Genomic DNA, 18,990 nt, shown 5'->3' on the forward strand with positions numbered 1-18,990 from the left:
CAATAAGGCAGACAAACTTTTCCTGGTGGCCAGTCAGGATCAGGTCATCTGGGGCTCCAGCTTCTGCACATGTGATTGGCAAGGTGTTGATGCCTGGAAGCTCTGATCTTGGGCTGTGTCCTGGAGTTAAGTTCCAAAGAACTTCCTCTGTGGCCCCAGTTTATATAGCTAAACTTGGATCCTGCTTAACTATTTAACCAATCATTTTAAACTAAAGTACTACCTATCCTAACCCATTATGACACAATTCTTTAATCAATCATAGCCCACTACCTTAGTTGATTTAAATCTTGCAAAATTAGTTATGAAACAATCAAAGAATCAAACAGAAACCATACAGATAAACAATAGGGAAGTAGGGACCATAAAGGCAAAACAATAAAGAAGTATAGATTTCACAATCACAACTGTTAAGTGATTCCTTGTCAGACAGATGCTGTCAAACAAAGTTTTCTTTAAACATCTTAAGATCTGTGTATTTATCTGGTGATGATGGGTACTATTAGGACAGGAATGCCTTCTTAACAGTCCGATATTGTTTTGATGCCTTTAGATTGAATGTGCGGATGTAAGACTCTGCTTCTTAGCTCATGGCTGTTGCTGTCCTATTGTGACTGCTGCTTACTTCAGAAAAAGGCCTTAGACCTTACACTGTTGGTATTATGCTTGTTTTTTGTCAGATCTAGTCAGAAGAAATAGTTTTCATAGGTGCAATGTCCAGGTTTAGCACATTTTGAATCGAATCCAATGAATATATGAACCAAAATGTCTTCTTTTTTCAGATGTAAAACACCATGTATATAGACTTCTGCTTCTGACACCATCACGGAACCTGGAATACTTATCTTGTCTCATGGCTGTATAGAAGACAACCAGCTGATAATATTAATGGACTCCATGGAACATCCTTTTGCATGACTTTTATATCAGAGATGAGTGCTCTCATGGACAACCTGAAAGGGTAGTGCCGAAGGTTTTACATTAAAAAGAAAAATGTTGTTACTACTGCAGGCTGGTGATCTAACATGGAAAATAGTTAATTTAGTTTTTGGCTCAATTTAACTTCCAGAAAACTGCCTTTTTTTTTTTTTATTCAATGGTCCCATAGAAACCACTTGATTTTAGACTTTTAATGATAGTGTTGTCTTTAAGATGACAAATTAGAATGAGTAAAAGCAAATTAATTTCCTTCTGGAAAAATTTTCTGGGTTGACCATGTTTAATCATTCTGTTTTATTCAGCTATTTTTTTTGAAAATCCCCCAAAGAGTTAATGCACCTTATATAGGACTCCTGACCTTTTGCAGCTTCATAATTCATATCTAGATGTCACCAGTGTTTCCCATGTTAACAGTTCTCAGCATGTTTTACTATATCTGCCTTCGGCGCCGAGCCAGGACTGCTACACGGGGAGAAATGATGAACAGCCGGAGAGCTATTGAATCAAACAGCCGAGCCTTACCTATCAACGTTGAAGTAGTCCAGTATGCCAAAGAAGTGTTGGATTTCAGTTCTCATTATGGTAGTGAAAACAGCATGTCCTATACCATGTGGAATTTGGCAGGAATTCCAAATGTGTACCCCAGTTCTGGTGACTTTACTCAGACTGCTGTGTTTCGAACTTATGGAACTTGGTGGGATCAGTGTCCTAGTGCCCAGTTGCCATTCAAGAGGACGCCACCTAACTTCTATAGCCAGGACTACGTAGAGCTTGCTTTTGAGGAGCCAGTTTATCCCACAGCAGTGCATGTTCTGGAAACATATCACCCTGGGGCTGTAATTAGGATTTTGGCTTGTTCTGCAAATCCATATTCCCAAAATACACCAGCTGATGTAAGGTAAACTTTTACTGAGTATCTCTCTCTAACTTACTAAATAAGACAACCACAAAAGAACTTACGTTGGATTTCAGTTTTTACTCTCAATGTTTGAGTATTTTATATCAGACCCACAGATACGTTGTTTACTTCAGTATATGTTTAAAGCAGTTTTAGATGTGTTTTGGTTTCCACCATTGTTTTAATATCAGTATTATCGTTACAGATAATTTATTCATATCATTTAGGATCAAAACTCATTCAGGTTTAATTTGTGTAATAATAGTTCTTGTACCAAGCCACATCTACAAATCTAGATGGAACTTTTGATAAACAATAGTTACTGTGCATTTACAGTTACTTATTAATGAAATGACAGAGGTTCTCTGGAATTTTTACTTTCCCCCAAGTAGTGAGAGCAAATTGTTTTATGTAGTGTTTCATTTCAAGGTGAAGGCTTTTGGATTTATTGTGTTGTAAGGCAGAATGTGCCTAATAATCACAATTTATTTTTAAATTTTGAATGTAATCCTTAATTGCCAAAGCAACCTAAACTAAATTTGAATATAAACAAAATAAAAATTTGCCCATGAGGTGAATCTTTGTGTTATGTTTTACCTTGGAGTAAATATTTAGGTAAGAGTAATATGTTCCTGAAAAATAGCTTATAATGGAAATACAGGAATAAATATGTCCAACTACAGTATATTAGCACTAGCCAGTTCCTCCAACATTTTCATATCTTACAATATAAAAAACTTGCATAGATTTGTACGTTTCCTTATATTTAAGATCTTGAACTAATTAAATAAGTGGAAACTGCATGACTCTAAGTGAGGGCAGCATTTGGTCCTTAATTTGTATTTTATAGCACTTATTCGGTTTTTTAACGTTCTCAGTACCTTTTTGGTGTAATCATGTTGTATTCAGGGAGACCTTTGTGGTCAAAATAATACCTGTGAGCTATGGACATTAAATAAGGCCTAGTGACTGTTTTAACTTCCAAGGTATTGAGTTCAAACTCTGTGAACTGATAATCTTGTTATGCATTTCTGGTAACTGTTATGCATCAGTGTTGTTATAGATGTTTATTCCTTACCATTCAGTATGGCTCAGTAGATAAGGCCTTTCGATTGGGAGTTGGGAAACTTGGGTTCTATTCCTGGCCATTTCACTAGTCTGTTTATGATCTTGATTAAATCACTTAATTGCTATGCCTGCTGTTTCCCCATCTGTAAAATGGGGGTGATACATAGCTCCTTTGTGAAGCATTTTGATATATAAGGATGAAAAGTGCTATATAAAAGCTGAGTGGTGGGGGTGGTAATATTATACAGAAAGAATGAAAAGGAAGAAATGCTATCCAAAGAGTTTCACGTGCAAGCTCGAAAAAGAACAGATCAGCCATATAATGATGTAGGGCTAGATTTTCTCAAGTGTCAAGAACCATTTGGCACAAGGGTGAGAGTGGACCACCGAGTAGTCAGTTGTACTTTCCAAATTTTAAAACTGTAGCTTCTTCAGCACTGGCATAAGTTAGAGCAGCCTAGTGGAGCACAGCTATGCCAATGATCATAGCTTGATTGGGAGATGGTTGGCACAGAAGTCAGCTCAACTGGCTTTGACTCCTCCTGAGGTAATTTTCAGATGGTCCATTATGACCAGATTCTATCACCTTTGAGCCACATGGGATTGCAGTAAAGAATCTGGCCTCCAACCATCTCTAAAAGCAGCCACGTTAGAAAAATATTAGCTATTTACAAGTCTTGGAAAAATCCACCCTCTGTCGTGAATAGAGTAGGAAGCTTTCCTGAGCAAGTGGCATCAGCTTCTGTAGAACTGAAACTTCTATTCTGGAAACAAATCTAAACCTCTAATACCTTGGTGATTGAAAAGATAACTTTCCAAATCTGACCCCAATGTAAACTGATGCAGTCTGTTATTTCTAAATGTTCAGACAGATAGTTTCAGTGTCTCTGCTGCTACTTACAGCTTTGTCGAACACAGCAGAGTGAAAACTAACTGAAATCTTGTCACTATGAGGAACGTTGTGGGCAACAACGAAACTTATATTCTGCTTTCTGGATCTTTTCAAAGCTATGTGCAATAGTAGAATCGGCACCATAGCCCTTGATGGGGGAGGTTGACACAGAAATAGAGGATAGGTAGGATGGGATAGATTACCTGGGGAGGTAATTTGTCTCTATTTTTGGGTTCACTCCCCAGTGAATAGGTACAGTGCATGATTATGCAGTTGTGCATAGTTTTTTAAAAACTGAAGAAATAGAATAAAATTTACCTGATTCTTGTCAGATTCTCTGCTCCACTCAGAGTTTTCAATTAGAAGAAGTAAAGTAGAGAGAGAGATTAAAGGGGAGCAATAAAAGAAACAAAAAAGTAAAGCACACACTTTAGGGGAACATAGAAATGGTGTTAAGGGCTAGAATGGAGGAGAGAGATAAGAGGAAGAAAGCACTGAAAATAACATGGGGGCAAAGCTATATAATGATCACTATAGGAAAGAGAAAAAGTGGAGTCGGGTCAGGACCGGAAAGAAGGTTTAACAAAAACAACAGAGGTACTATAGTAAGTTCATTTTAAAATACACTAAATATAAAGCAGTAAATTACAGTTCAGTGCAGTACATAGCAAATAATACACAAATACTTTACTCCTCTAAATTGCGGACTTTGGGGAGGCATAGTAGTCCTTGGGCTAGTAGGTTTTTCTATCCCTGTCTACTTAAGTGATTTATTTAAGCAGTACATTTTTTAGGCTAATTGGTACCCATCCTTCCTAATTAAGACCTTTTTTATGGGTGCATAAACTATAAAAAGGGCGCGTGTGTCATCATCATGTGTTCAGCTGTCAGTTTATTTTGTGTTGTTATATCAGTGTGTTGATGCAGTTGGTTACAGTTTGTTTTTAATTTTCCCCATTATTGAATAAATACTTGTATACTTGAAAAGTAAGAAATTTGAGTTAAAAAAACAGCAATAGGCCAAACAGTTAAAATTTAATTCACTAGCGTCCTAACCATGAAATGAAAACACTCAAAGCATCGTAACATGAAAACCATTTGCAGGTAGGTACACTGAAAAATCAACTTTCAGTCTTTTTTGAATTTGGGATCCAAATTAGAAACCATTCATGGTCTATTAATTGGTGTTAAAATATTTTCAGTTGTCTGACTACGTATTGCTGATATTTACAAAAATACGTTTTTCTTTATTTCTCTTTATCTACTCATGTGTCACTCCCCAAAATTGTTTTACGAATTTGTTTGGTAATATTGTGCTATAATAATCATTTCTAGGAGAGTAATGAAAACACTGAAAGGAAATGATGCTGAGTGTGTTTATTGATACAATAAACTAATGGTATTTTATGACAACATCTAAACTTTGAATCCATTTAATTCCTTTGCTCATAAGAAATAATATGCCTTTTAAATTTTAAGGCCCTTTTTAAAAATTCTCTCTTGAAAGCCTGTTCCTTGATCAGATTGATCTTGGCTGAATAAGCTAGTTACTCAGGAACGTTGACATAAAAGGAATGAAAGTTGCCTATTAAACTAAAGGAAGCTATAAAAGGAGAAAAAAATAGTGAAAATAATTTATTCAGGCAGCAAAAAGATTTAAGATAGGTACCACTTTCTTCTTGAGTGTATGGCATATTCAGCAGTTACCTCAGTTTGGTGAATTAGGATGACCGAGGAACGATTTTCTTCTCCTGTTGTTTTTTTCTGAAAAAATGTGTAGATGTGATCGCCAAAAAAAAAAAAATTCTTCCAGTTTGCTCTGAGACAAACCAATCCAGTTCTCTTTACTCCAGCGGTGTCAGAATTAAAATATTGGACTAATCATTTATTTTTATTGTAAATCATAATGAAATGTGGTTGTTTAAAAAGGCAGAATTGATTATCGATTGTGCCTAGTTACTTCATTAACTATAGATTATTAGACAAATGTAAAAGTTTATAAAGTTGAAAGATTGTTCACTGAGGTAGAAGAATAAGGGCTTGATTCTGCAAATGCTTGCTACCAAGTGCAGTGCTTGGTTTCAGTGAGACTTACTCACTTATACACTACAATCAATAGCAAAGTATTGGCAGGATTGGGACCTTACGTTTTGGTGTGTGTTGTATATGATTTTTCTTCCCAAGATTTACATAAAATGTATTTTGTCTTGTGTGGGGTACCCATGGCTCTTTGTCTACTATCATTGGATCAGTTTCCCTGAAACTGAAAGGAGATGATGTATACTTGGTAATGCACTTTGAGATCTATGGGTAAAAAGCTGTGTACAAGAATTAAATATTATTTCTGCCTGAAATCCCCTTGTTGGAAGTAAACAAAAGATCCCTCTTATTTTTTTATCAAGCTGCTTTTGACTCCTCTTTTTGGCATGTTTGAGATACTGCAGTCACATTGAGAACCTAGTCTTTTTTGCCTCCGTGCAAAGCAGATGAATGTTCCTCAGGACTTTGTGGCCCAGTTTTTTTCAGGCAGGAATCTCTTGGATTTTGGCTTCCTCTGGCAGCAGCTTTGGTAATTAAGAGGGTCAGTCCTTCTTTAGGATATGAGAGGAACTAGAGAATGTCCCTGTTTTAGAATTCCTTACAACTAACAGCAGCAGAAGGAAGGGGGCTGGGCACTAAGATCACAGAAATGTGGGGGCTAGAAGGGACCTCAGAGGTCATCTAGTCCAGTCTCCTGCACTGAGGCAAGACCAAGTATACTTAGACCATCCCTCACAAGTGTTTATCTAAGCTGCTCTTGAAAACCTGCCATGATGGGGATTCCACAATCTCTCTTGGAAGCCCATTCCAGAGCTTAACTATCCTTATAGTCAGAAAGCTTTTCCTAATATTTAACCTAAATCTCCATTACTTCAGATTAAGCTTATTATTTCTTGTCCTATCTTTGGTGGACATGGAAAATAATTGATCACTGACTTTTTTATAATACACCTTAACATATTTGAAGACTGTTATCAGATCCCCCCTCAGTCTTCTTTTCTTTAATCTTTCCTCAAAGTTTTCTAAACCTTTTATCATTTTTATTACTCTCCTCTGGACTCTCCAATTTGTCCACACACAGAACAGTACACAGTATTCCAGTTTAGGCCTCACCAATGCCAAGAAGAGAGGGGAGAATTACCTCCTGTGTCATACATGCGACATTCTTGTTATATCCCAGAATTATATTATATTTTTATAACTGCATGACTAAGTCTTCAATTTGTCAAGGTAGTTTTGAATTCTAATTCTGTCCTCCAGCTCCTCCCAGCTTGGTGTCATCTGCAGATTTTTATGAGCATACTCTTCATTATCCAAGGCATTAATGAAAATATCGAAAAGAAGACAGATCGCTGTGGAACCCCACTATATACTTCCTCTGATTCTGACAGTGAACCATTGATAACTACTCTTTGAGTATGGTCTTTCAATCAGTTGTACACCCACTTTATAGTAATTTTATCTAGACCACATTTCCCTAGTTTCCTTATAAAAATGTCATGTGGGAGTGTGTCAAAAGCCTTACTAAAATCAAGATACATCATATCTAGAGCTTCTGCAGTATCCACTAGGCCAGTAACAGATCAAAGAGATCTGTATTGTATCTCCATTTCTGAGCAGTCTCACTGAAAATGGTTGTCAGGCATGATTTGGGGTCTCCTACACAAGCAAATGTTTTTTTAGATGTACACAGCCAGTTTGTCACCTACTTTCTTTTAAATGAGACTAAACATGATGCAAGACCTAAAGAACAGGTCAGGCCGATATTACCAGATTTGCCGATCACCTTGGGGTAAGCTCATTTATTAGGGTTACTTTCCTGGGGGATGGGGCAGTGTAATTCTATCAATGTACTGCTTGTGTCACTTGTGTTTTCTTATGGCGCTTTATTTGTCCCTTCTGCAAGTCCACTCCCAATGGAGCTATCCTGCAGGACCTAAGTTTCCCAGGGCTGGGTTCCTCCAGCCCAGACTCAGATAAACACCCACATGTACACACACACATTCACAGATTAAGAGCGTGTCTGAGCAGACTGGATCAAACAGCACTTTCAATCTGACACCCATATATGCCCCTGGACTCAATAGGTTGGGTCAAACAGCACTTTCCAGCTGCCACCCTTATATGCCTTTGGACTCCACAGGCTGGGTCAAACAGCACTTCCAAGCTGCCACCCTTATATGCCACACATTCAGCACATCCCTATCTCCCACTTTCGCGTTACAATTATTGTAGCAGTAACCCCTTTGGTGAGCAAACCCCCCAGGATTTTTGGGCATTACAGGGATCTTTGGCTTAGGTAAGAGAAGCGTTGCTGCAGAGCAAATTAGGGAAGCTGAAAACATGTAAGAGTAGACAAAGTTTGGAGAGATTCTGGCAACCAGTTTGATTATAAAAGTTATTTTATTGCCAGGTATATAAAATTTATGATACTAATAGTGATTCAAGAAGAGAAAAACAACCAAACATTTACAATATTACACAATTTCATTTGGGGTATTGGGGAGATCTAGCCCAAGTTTTTGATTACAAAAGTCAGGTTTAGAAAATTATACCTGGCGTGAGAGAGATCAAATTAGGTCTTGGGGGGGAAAGTGGGCTTAATCAAATTGAGAGAGAGAGAGTTGGGTTCTCACCACTCAGTGCAGCTTGAACCGGTCTAAGGTTCCCAGGTACACAGGCTGTTCAGCTTAGGGTCCGGAGTGCTTGAGACAAGCAGAGCCCCCAACAAGATTAGTCAGAAAAAGGTGACGTCCCAGTGGAACTGATGCAGCTTTTGGATCCAAGCATCAGAACAGAGTTTTGAACTTGGGTAGGGGTTTTGTAGGGAAGAAACAATGGTTCCACGGAGAACACTAGGTTTGTTTATGGGTAAATAATGACTCAATAGGAACTGATCATTCCTGGCTATTGGCAATGTTACTTGGAGGGAGCTCACAGTGCAGTCAGGCAGATTCAGTATTTTGGATATCAATAAAGGATCTATGACTAGAATTGGTCTAACAACTGCTGAGCTGGGTGTGTGCAGGTGTGGGTTCATTAACATCAGGAGCAGAGATCCCCCACCATGCAGTGCTTCCCTGCTTCTCTGGTCCGAGAGTTCAGTGCAGTCCGTGCCTTGGAATCTCTGTTTCTTCTTTCTGTATGCTAATGGAGATGCCTCCTTGTTGCATCTTCGATGCAAATGAGGCTAGGGGAGTTACCCTTAATCCCGTCACCCTTGTCCAGAGGGATTTAGGTGTGTCTCCCTTTGCCTTTTCATTGCTTTTTGTAAGTCTTTCTTCTGATCAGTTCTGGTTCAAGCAGAGGCGGGGGGGGGAGTCCTTCATGAATCAGACATGCTGGGTACTGTGCCCTGGTTTCCTAAGAACACAGAGCTGACAGATAACACTGAGGGGAAGTAATGCTCAAGGTGGAGGTCCCACCCAACTGTTGTTGATGTAGGATTTTTTTGCCTGAAGCATAGAAGGGAGGGTGAAAATCTCTTCAATTTGGTCTCTCTTCTGTTTTCTCTTTTGATAAGTTTTCGCAGATGTCAACCAAGGCTTCTCTTTCAAGGAACAATGTTGTTAAACATCCAGCCCTAAATCTTCATGTTATTCTATTATTTAATTAATCTTTTGAACTCTAACAAGGAGCCCCATGCCATACTCTTAGACAAAATAGTTTGTCTCAGTTCCTCATAGGAAAAAAATTCTTCCTTTCTCTGACCTGTGGAGCTCCCTAGGTGTCCAGTTCAAACGAGCCTCTTATCCAAGTAATTGTCCATCTTTCACAAGCATTTGCCATCTCAGACTTGGACCTATCCAAATCCAATGATAAGGGTGGCCTTTTTGTCCAGAAAAGGGGGATGAGCTGATGGACCTAATTTTCTCTTCCCTACACTTTCCCCCAGTTCCCTGTTGGCCAGAGCCCTTCTAAGATGCAAAGATGAAAGATTGTTTCTTTTGACTTATACCAGAGTCTCTGGAGAAGACTGTGCACTCTGAATGGCCAAATCCAGAGCAAAAAAGATAATCAGGAGAACTGCTCAAAAGTGCTATACAAAGTGCAGCTAGGCCAAATGAGTAAATTTTTCCACCTATTCACTTTTAACAGTCTTCCTTCAGTTTCTACTGGACCACTCTCTCCACTGGAAATTTCTAAACCCAAGGCCTCTAAGGATTTTGTCGACCAAAAAATTATCAGTTTGTTCAAGAGAAGCTTTGTATCTTCCTCCATATGAACATCCATGCTCTGAGTAGTTGCCACTCATGTGGTTCTGTAGCCAACTTTGTGCTTCATGCAAGACTAAGTCCTGCAGTTGGCTAGAGAGAGTTTCTCATCCAGGTTCTGCTGCTGCTATACTATTGCCCGTTGCAGCAAATTGCTGCTTACACCTTTGGGCCCAGACACTGTTTCTGGGCAGTCTGATTCAAGCTCCTTTTGATAGGAACATGCTTTTCAGGGAGTCATTTGAAAAGGCCCTAAACAACTCTTCAGATTTGAACATGATCACACCTAACCAATCCTCAGCCTGGAACTCGAGCAAATTTCAAGTCCTTCCATCACAACTACATCTTCCAGCAATTCCAGAATCCTGCATGCTTTCATCTCTTCCACTCTACTAGACCCAGAAAATACTTGCCAAACACTTATCAGAAGGGCTGGACAGTTTCTCTTTGGACGATGAAACCCTACTGGCTTAGAAGCCCATCCTCTTGGAGGAAGATTGAAGAACTTCTTATCCTCCTAGATGACAACAGGTCTTTAAAATATAAACAAATGTAAATATTTTTCATCCTCTGTGAGAGAGCTATTTTCCCCTAAAAGACTGTTGGAGATATTCCTTGCTGCTTGCTGCTACCCATCATTATTATAGTGACAGAGCAGCATGTGCCATATGGGAGAGTGGTGAAATTTGGTATCTTACCCCTGTCTTGTCCTAGTGTGTACCCACTGCTTTGTCAGAACCTACCATGTGCTTTTTTAATAACTGGTTTCCCCTTTTGGGGCTTTCTGGGCTCTGGTACATTTTTCATTTATTTATTATGAGTTCTGGAGAATGAGAAAACGTAGCAAAACTTTTTCAGTTATTCTTATTCTTATTCTTATTAAATAATGAATGAGGATTTTTTTCCCCATGCTTTCTTGCCTGGACAGTTGTGCGTTTTTTAGTTATTTTTACATCTTAGTCTTTAGGGCTCTCACATTGCACTGAGATCTACCCAGCCCCAGGTAGGCTCTCCAAGGACTCGGGTCTACCCAAGGAGAGCTGAGTGTGAGATCGAGCCTTTATCTCCTTAACTGGCACTATATGTGTAGATACTCAAAATGGCTATAATAGTTCAAATGTACTGGTAGGGCAACTTAGACCTCCCCAACTATCTTCCCCCGCCAAAAAACAAAAACAACAATTCCACATAATAAGGATCTCCTTTATTGCAACCATATTCAATTGAAGGAAGCTGGTACTAGACTGGAGAAACAAGTATCCATTTGTAGAAGAGACTGTTGTAGCTGAGGAAAATAGTTTTGCCTATTTTTTTTCCTCCCAGTAACTGTGCTCTAGAGAGCCCACTAATTTCTCCAATCAGTCTCTTAAAACATTCCAGTACTTTGTGTTTTGTTGCTGTCAAACTGGAGCATTGTGTTTTTACTTAAAAGAGAGCTGTCAACTAAGGAAATCACTTTTAACTTACTCCTGTTATAGTAGCAGCTTTGATTACTAAATCTGAAACGTTAAAAAAAATTCCATTTTTCAATTTTTTCTTGCAGTTGAGTTTCACTTTCTAGTTCCATGGACTACATCCCACTTCAGTTACTGCTCTTGGAGGTCACACTATTTCTCAACCAGTCTGACAGTGTATAACAGTGAAGGTGCTGCTACTTCACAGTTGGTTGTTGCTGTGCAATTATTTCTCGTTTAGTGAATTAGTTCATTATGCATTTCTTCTTCATGTTAAGATCCAGAGATCTGTTTGCAGCTTGTGAGCAGAATCAGACCTCTAGATCACTGGCAGCAGGGGCATGCCCTGTCATTTGAAGTTCTCTCCATTTTTTTTCCTGCCTCCCCAGTGTCTGGCAGCTCAGCCAGGCCTCCCGAATACAAAGCTTTCCTGAGGGAAATTCCAAAATGTTATTTCAAATTGTTAGAGCAGCAGTTTGTGTGTCTAATTCCCAGCGGTGTCCGAGGGCTGCATTTGAGGGGAGTAAGTGACTGCTGTGCTCGAGACGTGCTGGAATGCAAGTACTGGTAGTGCATTAAAGAGGCCATTCCCACTCCCAAAAAAGTGCTAGAACGTGTCTGGAGCATAACAGTAGAACTCGAACACTGCCCTTCCCCTAAGCAGGAAAGGAGGCAGACAGGACTGGAAAAGAACAATTGTTCCCAGTCTCTGTTGCAGGTTGCCATGCCTCTCCACTACTCCACCTCATGCTCCCTGCACATGACTATGGAGTGATAGGGTGGGCAGCCCAGGTGCTGAAGAACTGTTAGGCAGTAAAGGACCTCTCAGTCCACCATTTCTTTCTTTCCTTCTTTCCTTCCATCCATCCTGGCCTCCATTTCATAAGTCCCGAAGGTTTCTCTGTGCACTAGTCAAAATTTAACCTGGTATCACTTTGGAAATGTGGCTGTTTTTTCCCTAGTGTTCAGGGACTTGGCATTTCTAATGAGGGGAAGATTTTTTTCTGAAAATATTGGCCTCCTCACTATACAGGCTCTTCACATGTAGACATCACATCAGCCTCCTCCTTTGGGCACAAAAACCTGCAGATGGCAGCAGGCCAGCAAAAATAAATAAATAAATATATGAATTGTCATCTGATACCCAAAGTGCCTCTGCATGTTTTCACAAACAGTGCTAAAATGGGTGAACGGTATTGCCAATATGGTTCCTCTCAATTTAAAAATTATATGGGGGTAAGAGTGGTTTTCAAATCTGTTTCAGACAAGTGTATGGGGTTTGGTCCCTGGGATCAGAAGCTCAGACAAATCAGTTCTTAGCTATCTTAGCGATACAGTGGGAAACTACAGAGAGCTGAGGCAGAAGAATTGAATGAATAATCCTAACTCCTGCCAGACCCTATAGACAGGGATTCAGGTCATATGGCAAATTGAAGCAGTCCATGAAGTACAACAGGAGAAAATGCCTCTTTGCAAGTGGTAGCTAGAATAAGTGCAAGGTTAGTAGTTGCTCCTATTGCCTCAGAGCTATCTACATCTCCCAACTAACTCCACCTGGAATTAGTCCCTTAGTTGGTGCCAGACTTTCAATCTGGCAGTAAAATGACTACATGGAGCTTTGCTCAAATGAAGTCACTGTCCTGAGGTTGGGAATCTTGTAAAGCTCTGCAAGAATTTCAGGAACAGCTGTGGTCCATTCCATTTCTCAGCAACCCATGGAAAGATCATAACATTAATGGAATAATTTATCATTAACTTCAGATTGGAGCATGGCAACCCTCTCCCTATTCTATTTCTAGTTGAAGAGAATCAGGGACAAGCAGAGCAGGGCCCTGTCTGAAACATCTGAATAAGTTCCTAAAAGAGGCTTGTCTTCAAAGCATTCTCATTTGACCATCTTCAGATAATTGTTTTGTGGATGGATGGTAGTCTTGTTGCTTTTCTCAGTTTTGATCATTACCATTTGTTCTTACATGTGCTCCCAGGATGTCATTCCAAGATCATGGAAACAATAATTTTATCTTTAGGGCAGAAGGAAATTCACTTACCTATTCCTGCACAATTTTTCTGATCAGAGTTCTGTACAGAGAGAAAGCAGAAACAAACATACATAGTGATGTGATTCTTGGAGTGTCTTGGACTGAGGACAAATACAGCTGCATGGCCTTAGGGAAGTCAAACATAAGCCTGGGCTGAGGGTGAATACTATCAAGTAAGTACAAGGTCTCATATTAGAAGAATGTTAACAGAAGAAGATTCCGACTAAAAAAGTGGTGTCGCAGAAACAAAAATTCAATTCTTATCGGAACCCATTGGGGATTTTGATCTCGTATATAGCCATGCTGCCATCCAGAGTTCATATACCTATCCAGTCATTGAGTATCCTGTCTGCATCTCACTCTATCTCATCCATTGGGAGAGATGGAACTCAAGTTGTATGTTTTATGGTCCCACAACTGGTGAATAGAAAAAATCAGATACATTTATATTTTTGAAAGGATCTTCCCAATTCAGTTCAAGAAAACAATCTTCCAAATTCAGAAAGAGACAGGCCAGTATCCACCAGCTGGACACAATGATTCATTGAGGTATCAGAGCACTGTTCTTTCCATAGATAACAGACTTGTTCTGGTCAGATAGTCAAAGTGATTATAGGGTTTTCATAATAACTGGGAAGAACATGATCAGCTCTACTCCAAAGAGAATTCTGCTGTCCAGGGCAGAGAAAAGTTTCTTCTCTGTCTCTCTCTCTCTCTCTGTGCTTTGACTTCCAACTGGGAGATGAACACCCACATTTATATAGCAGAAATCAGATTAGCAGAGTGGGTCTTACACTCAGCAATATATCACTCGTAAGCATTGATATATTGTATAGTCAATTGCTTGACCACACTTTGGTTCATTATGAAATATATTGAAGAGGCCAAATAACCAATGTCAGTCAGGTTTATTGCTCTAAGTTGATAATATAGTACAGGAAAATGTTTCTGTATGATACCATTCTCCTGAAAAGTGTCTTGTGAAATGTTACATTCACCTTACACAGAAGGTATGCTCCCAAAGGCACACATTTCAGCTGGTGTTAATTATATGATGATTTTACAAGTTACACTTTTCCCTACACATCACTAAAATCCAACCCATCAGTTTGTCCCAGTTCCTACCTGTTTGGTCTCTTCCTTATCTTTGTTTTGGATACTAGCAATCCAGGTGCTGGTCTATGAAATTACTGCCCTACCTTGTGCTAAGAGATGTAGAATGAAAGTATCTTGATTTTTGACAAGTTTCCTATCTGATTATGCCAAATACATACTTCAGCAAATACAAAGTGTTATGGGATACTTAGCATAAGTGAACAGGATTATGGTATAGACCAATTTAGGCTTTATCACTGTTATAATGTTGCTTAATGTTTATGCTTAATGCTTACTAATGTGTATATTGTATCGATAATACATACTATTCATATAATATGTTAGCCAGCATACATTGGCCAACTCGTCAGCTTGGTGGGCTGGTGGTCAGTGTAGTTGCATATGTAAAGAATAGATAAAGTGCCCTGCAGCCTCGCTATGTGTCAGGGCCTGGGATTTGAGGTGATGAATGCAAATGTCTTGTAAAGCTAGGCAAGGCACTGCTCTGTGTGTTCCCATTGCTCCCAAAGACAATACGTAAGATATAAGTGAGAGAGCAGCATGCTGTTTATGCCTTTCTGGTTGAAGAGGCTATGGATCTCAGGCTTGTTTAACTAAAACCTTGTCTACACTAGAGAGCTTACAGCGGCACAGCTGTACCAATGCAGCTGCACTGCTGTAAGATCTCTCGTGTAGCCACTCTATGCCATCAGAGAGAGCTCTCTCATCAACATAATTAAACCACCTCCTAACAAGTAGCACTACTTATGTCTTCTGCCGACATACCGCTGTCAACACTGGCACTTCTATTGGTGTAACTTATGTCATGCAGGGGTGTGTTTTTTCACCCCCCTAAAGTTATACTGGCAAAAAGTGGTAGTGTAGACATAGCCGTGGTATTGAGTCTTCGGATGTGTCTATGCCACAGAGGAGGTCTGCTATTGAAAGAGCAATCCTTCATCCAGAAGCAGACAAATTTAAAATAAATACTTGGATAAAGTGATTATTGTTCTCATGAACCCCAAAAGAGAAGTCTATAAATAGAATTTATTCTATTGGCTGATGCAAAGTTCAGTTTTATTGTGGGAATATGAGTGTTCAAGCAAAAAGGTCAAGTCTCTGTAGTATAATAATCTCAGCCATGTCCAAGAAAAGAAAAAATTTTGTACAAATCCCACCATTAAATGTTTCCTTAGGGCATCAACCTTATTCCCACCTTGCAAGGTCATGGAGCATGATCTTGGAACCTCATTCTGCTCATTATACCACTGCCGATATTGAACCCCTGCAGGAGGCATTGTTATACTTCCTATTAGGGTGACCAGATAGCAGGTGTGAAAAATCGGGATGGGGGATGAGCCCCTAAATATTGGGGCTGTCCCTGTAAAATCAGGACGTCTGGTCACCCTACTTCCTATCCATTAGAGTAGGCCTCTCAATAGCTATTATCTCCAGTCAGATAAGGTTTTTTTAAATTTATTTGAAGTTGAGAGCTTTCTCTGATTAGACCTGGCATTGTACTTTTAATTCAGACAGGTAGTCTTTGCTACTGTCATAGCATTCATTCCTTAACTTAATTCAAGAAATATTCCTCCTTTGGTTAAGCATCAAACTCCAGTCCTTAAGAGCACTGACTATCTTAGAGCAGAGTCTTCTGTATTGAGATCTGCTACATGGTCATTAGTTCACGAAATTCTGAATGTTGGTTTTCCAGTCTTAGACAATGCCATTTCTTTTCTTTTGGCGAATATCTTCTCCAAACTGTAGTGTCCAGGGGAAGATAGAGGATATAGTTATGTGTAATTATAATATTCCAGGGAGCAATTCAGACCAGTGAGGGGCTGTGTCACCCCTGTCCTGCATCCTGAGGTGCCTCACAATGTTTTGCTGCTGTGGCTTCCAACCTGGGCTCCTCTCAAATAGCCAGACAGCATGCAGGTTACACCCAGGGTGTCTGTGTATAGTCATTGCCCTGGTCCAGCAGCTCTGACCCCAGCAGCCTGTCTGCAAACACCACCCACACACTGGCTTTCAGCAGCCTTGGTTACTACTTGCAGGGTGATACCAATACTCTCCCAGTCCAAGATTTTCCCCCCAAAATGTGTTTCCCCCAGCTCTCTCCTGGACAGTCCAGATATATTAGGTCCGTTGCCCCTCAATATACAACAGTTTGATACCAGAAATGGAGTTACCCACACAGTTCACGACACTGGGTTAGTTTTGATTAAAGAATAAAACAAGTTTATTTAACTACAAAGAGAGATTTAGGTGAGTACAGGTATAAGGCATTATAGTCAGAAATGGTTACAAGAGAAATAAAAATAAAACACTTTCTAAACAAACTAGACTTGGTTCAAGGTGAAGTTCTTACCACTGGTTCCCAGTAATATTTCTGACCAAATTCTTAGGCCAGGATCTGCTACCGAAGTCCAAAGGCTGTTTCTTTTGTTGTTTTAGGTGAAAAAGAGAGAGATGGGTAGGGAAAGAGAACTTGGGCTGCTTTTGCCCCTCACTGTTATAGTTCAGTCACCCTTGGAAATGCATTTCCCTGAGGGTTTCTTCTAGTTAAAGTTCATTGAAACTGTAAAGGAGGCAACATGGTGTCTGGTGGTGAGAGGTAGCAAGCTGTTCTCACCTCTGTTTTCTGAAATGCAGATTTTCCTTGTCTCCTGTCTTAGCCTTCTTGCTGTCTGACCCTGTTTACAACTTTTATATACATTGAGATGAACAACACACATTTCTTTGTTTAGGACAGATCTGTTAACAAGTTTGCCCTATGCAGGCTGTGTGATTTTGAACATGTGATAACATCATCTTTGGGTGATGTCCCTGTGGGTGCTCCACTTCAGGTGTCGGTGCGTCCCGGCACCATCAATTGGAGATTTGTGCAACAGTGCCTGTATGGGTCCCGCATGCACAGAGGGTGTCTTGTGGCACTGTTGGCACCGTAACCGTTGCTCACATGGCCCGACCCCCTCAGTTCCTTCTCAACCATCCCTGGCCTGAGATGGAGCTCTGCAGCACTCCTTTCCTCTTAAGATAAAAGATAAGAATTAGTGAGTTAGACATAGGTTAGTTATAGTTTTTAGTCATAGGACGTGTTAGTTAAGATAGATAAGTTACATAGTTTAAAAAAAAAATCTTTTCTTTCGCTGTCACCTTCCCTAAAATTACGAAATGCCAGGATCACCTGGATTTAAGAGATGTGAATCCTGCAGAGAAGCAATCCCGATTTCGGACAGACATGCTTTCTGTGTAAGGTGCTTAAGAGAGGGCCATAGCCCGGCCAAGTGTACGCACTGCTCTAAGCTTAAGGCGCGAGCTCATCGAGATAGAGATCTCCGCCTCAAACTTATTCTCATGGAGAAGTCTCTACTGCCTACCTCCAAATCGGAGACCGGCGAAAGGGACAACACTACAGCTCAAATTTCCAATGTGAAAAGGAAGAGAGCCACAACCTCGCCTATTAGAGATGCGCCAAATTTAAGCTGGACTCCAGCCATGTCTTTACCTCCCGTATCATTGACTTCAAGGGAGAGTTCAACTACGGTGGCTACTTCTGCTGGCACCGTCTGGACCAAGACCACATTGGCATCAAGCCGAAAATTGCACCAGCTACAGCACCATCAACACCAGCCAAATAGGTGCCGAAAGCTGCACCGGTACGCCTGCCACCACCCTCGGCACCACCCTCAGTGCCGTCACCATCATCAGCACCAACAAGGGAGAAAATAAAATCCACGGTACCGACAACCATGCTGATAGAGCAGCCAGCCTCGGTGCCACTGGCACCAGCAAGATATTCTCAGCACCATACACAGGAAGACGCACCTCCTTCTCATTCCCCTCTCTATAGCACCAACAGATCGCCTTATATGCAGGCATCACAATAATCTATCACCTATCCCCACTCCACTATCTAATGATTATGAAGAAGGCTCACATGAAGGAGTCTTCTCTCCATATCAGTCTTCCCTGGACAGGAGAGAATCTATGGCCTGACTGAAATCACTGACTATGAGAGAATGGATTGAACAGATGAAAATTCTCTCTGAGATCTTCCCATTCACATGGCACATGGGATCTGGGCACATCCCATAGAATTCAACAACACATGCCTTCTACATAGGCCACAGACTTAGAAAAGTCTGTTCCACCATCACCTAACCAGGACGAGGTCCTGTAGGAATCATATGATGGGATGCAGGAGAATTCCCCACCCACAACTCATCCTTGTTGCCGGACGAAGCAGTAATGCTTCCTCCACTGACTACGGCAGACGATTTCAAACAATTTCAAGAACTATTCAGATGTGTAGCATCATCTCAAGACATACTTTTACAGGAGGTTG

General features: G+C 40.3%; 1 protein-coding gene across 6 annotated transcripts in view; it reads left to right on the forward strand.

The window, feature by feature from the left end:
* Positions 1-18,990, forward strand: part of FBXL4 (F-box and leucine rich repeat protein 4) — a 110,448-nt gene that overhangs the window by 12,976 nt on the left and 78,482 nt on the right. For all 6 annotated transcript variants that reach the window (XM_067530064.1, XM_067530060.1, XM_067530061.1 and 3 more), the window contains one exon: positions 783-1,837. In XM_067530064.1, the coding sequence (XP_067386165.1) occupies positions 1,326-1,837 (512 nt within the window). In that variant the 5' untranslated portion in view covers positions 783-1,325. The remainder of the gene's footprint in view (positions 1-782; positions 1,838-18,990) is intronic.

The sequence above is a fragment of the Emydura macquarii genome, unplaced genomic scaffold (genome assembly GCF_026122565.2).
Source record: "Emydura macquarii macquarii isolate MOO-44397 ecotype Brisbane River unplaced genomic scaffold, CSIRO-AGI_Emac_v2 contig_3019, whole genome shotgun sequence".
In the NCBI taxonomy this organism is placed as follows: Eukaryota; Metazoa; Chordata; order Testudines; family Chelidae; genus Emydura; species Emydura macquarii.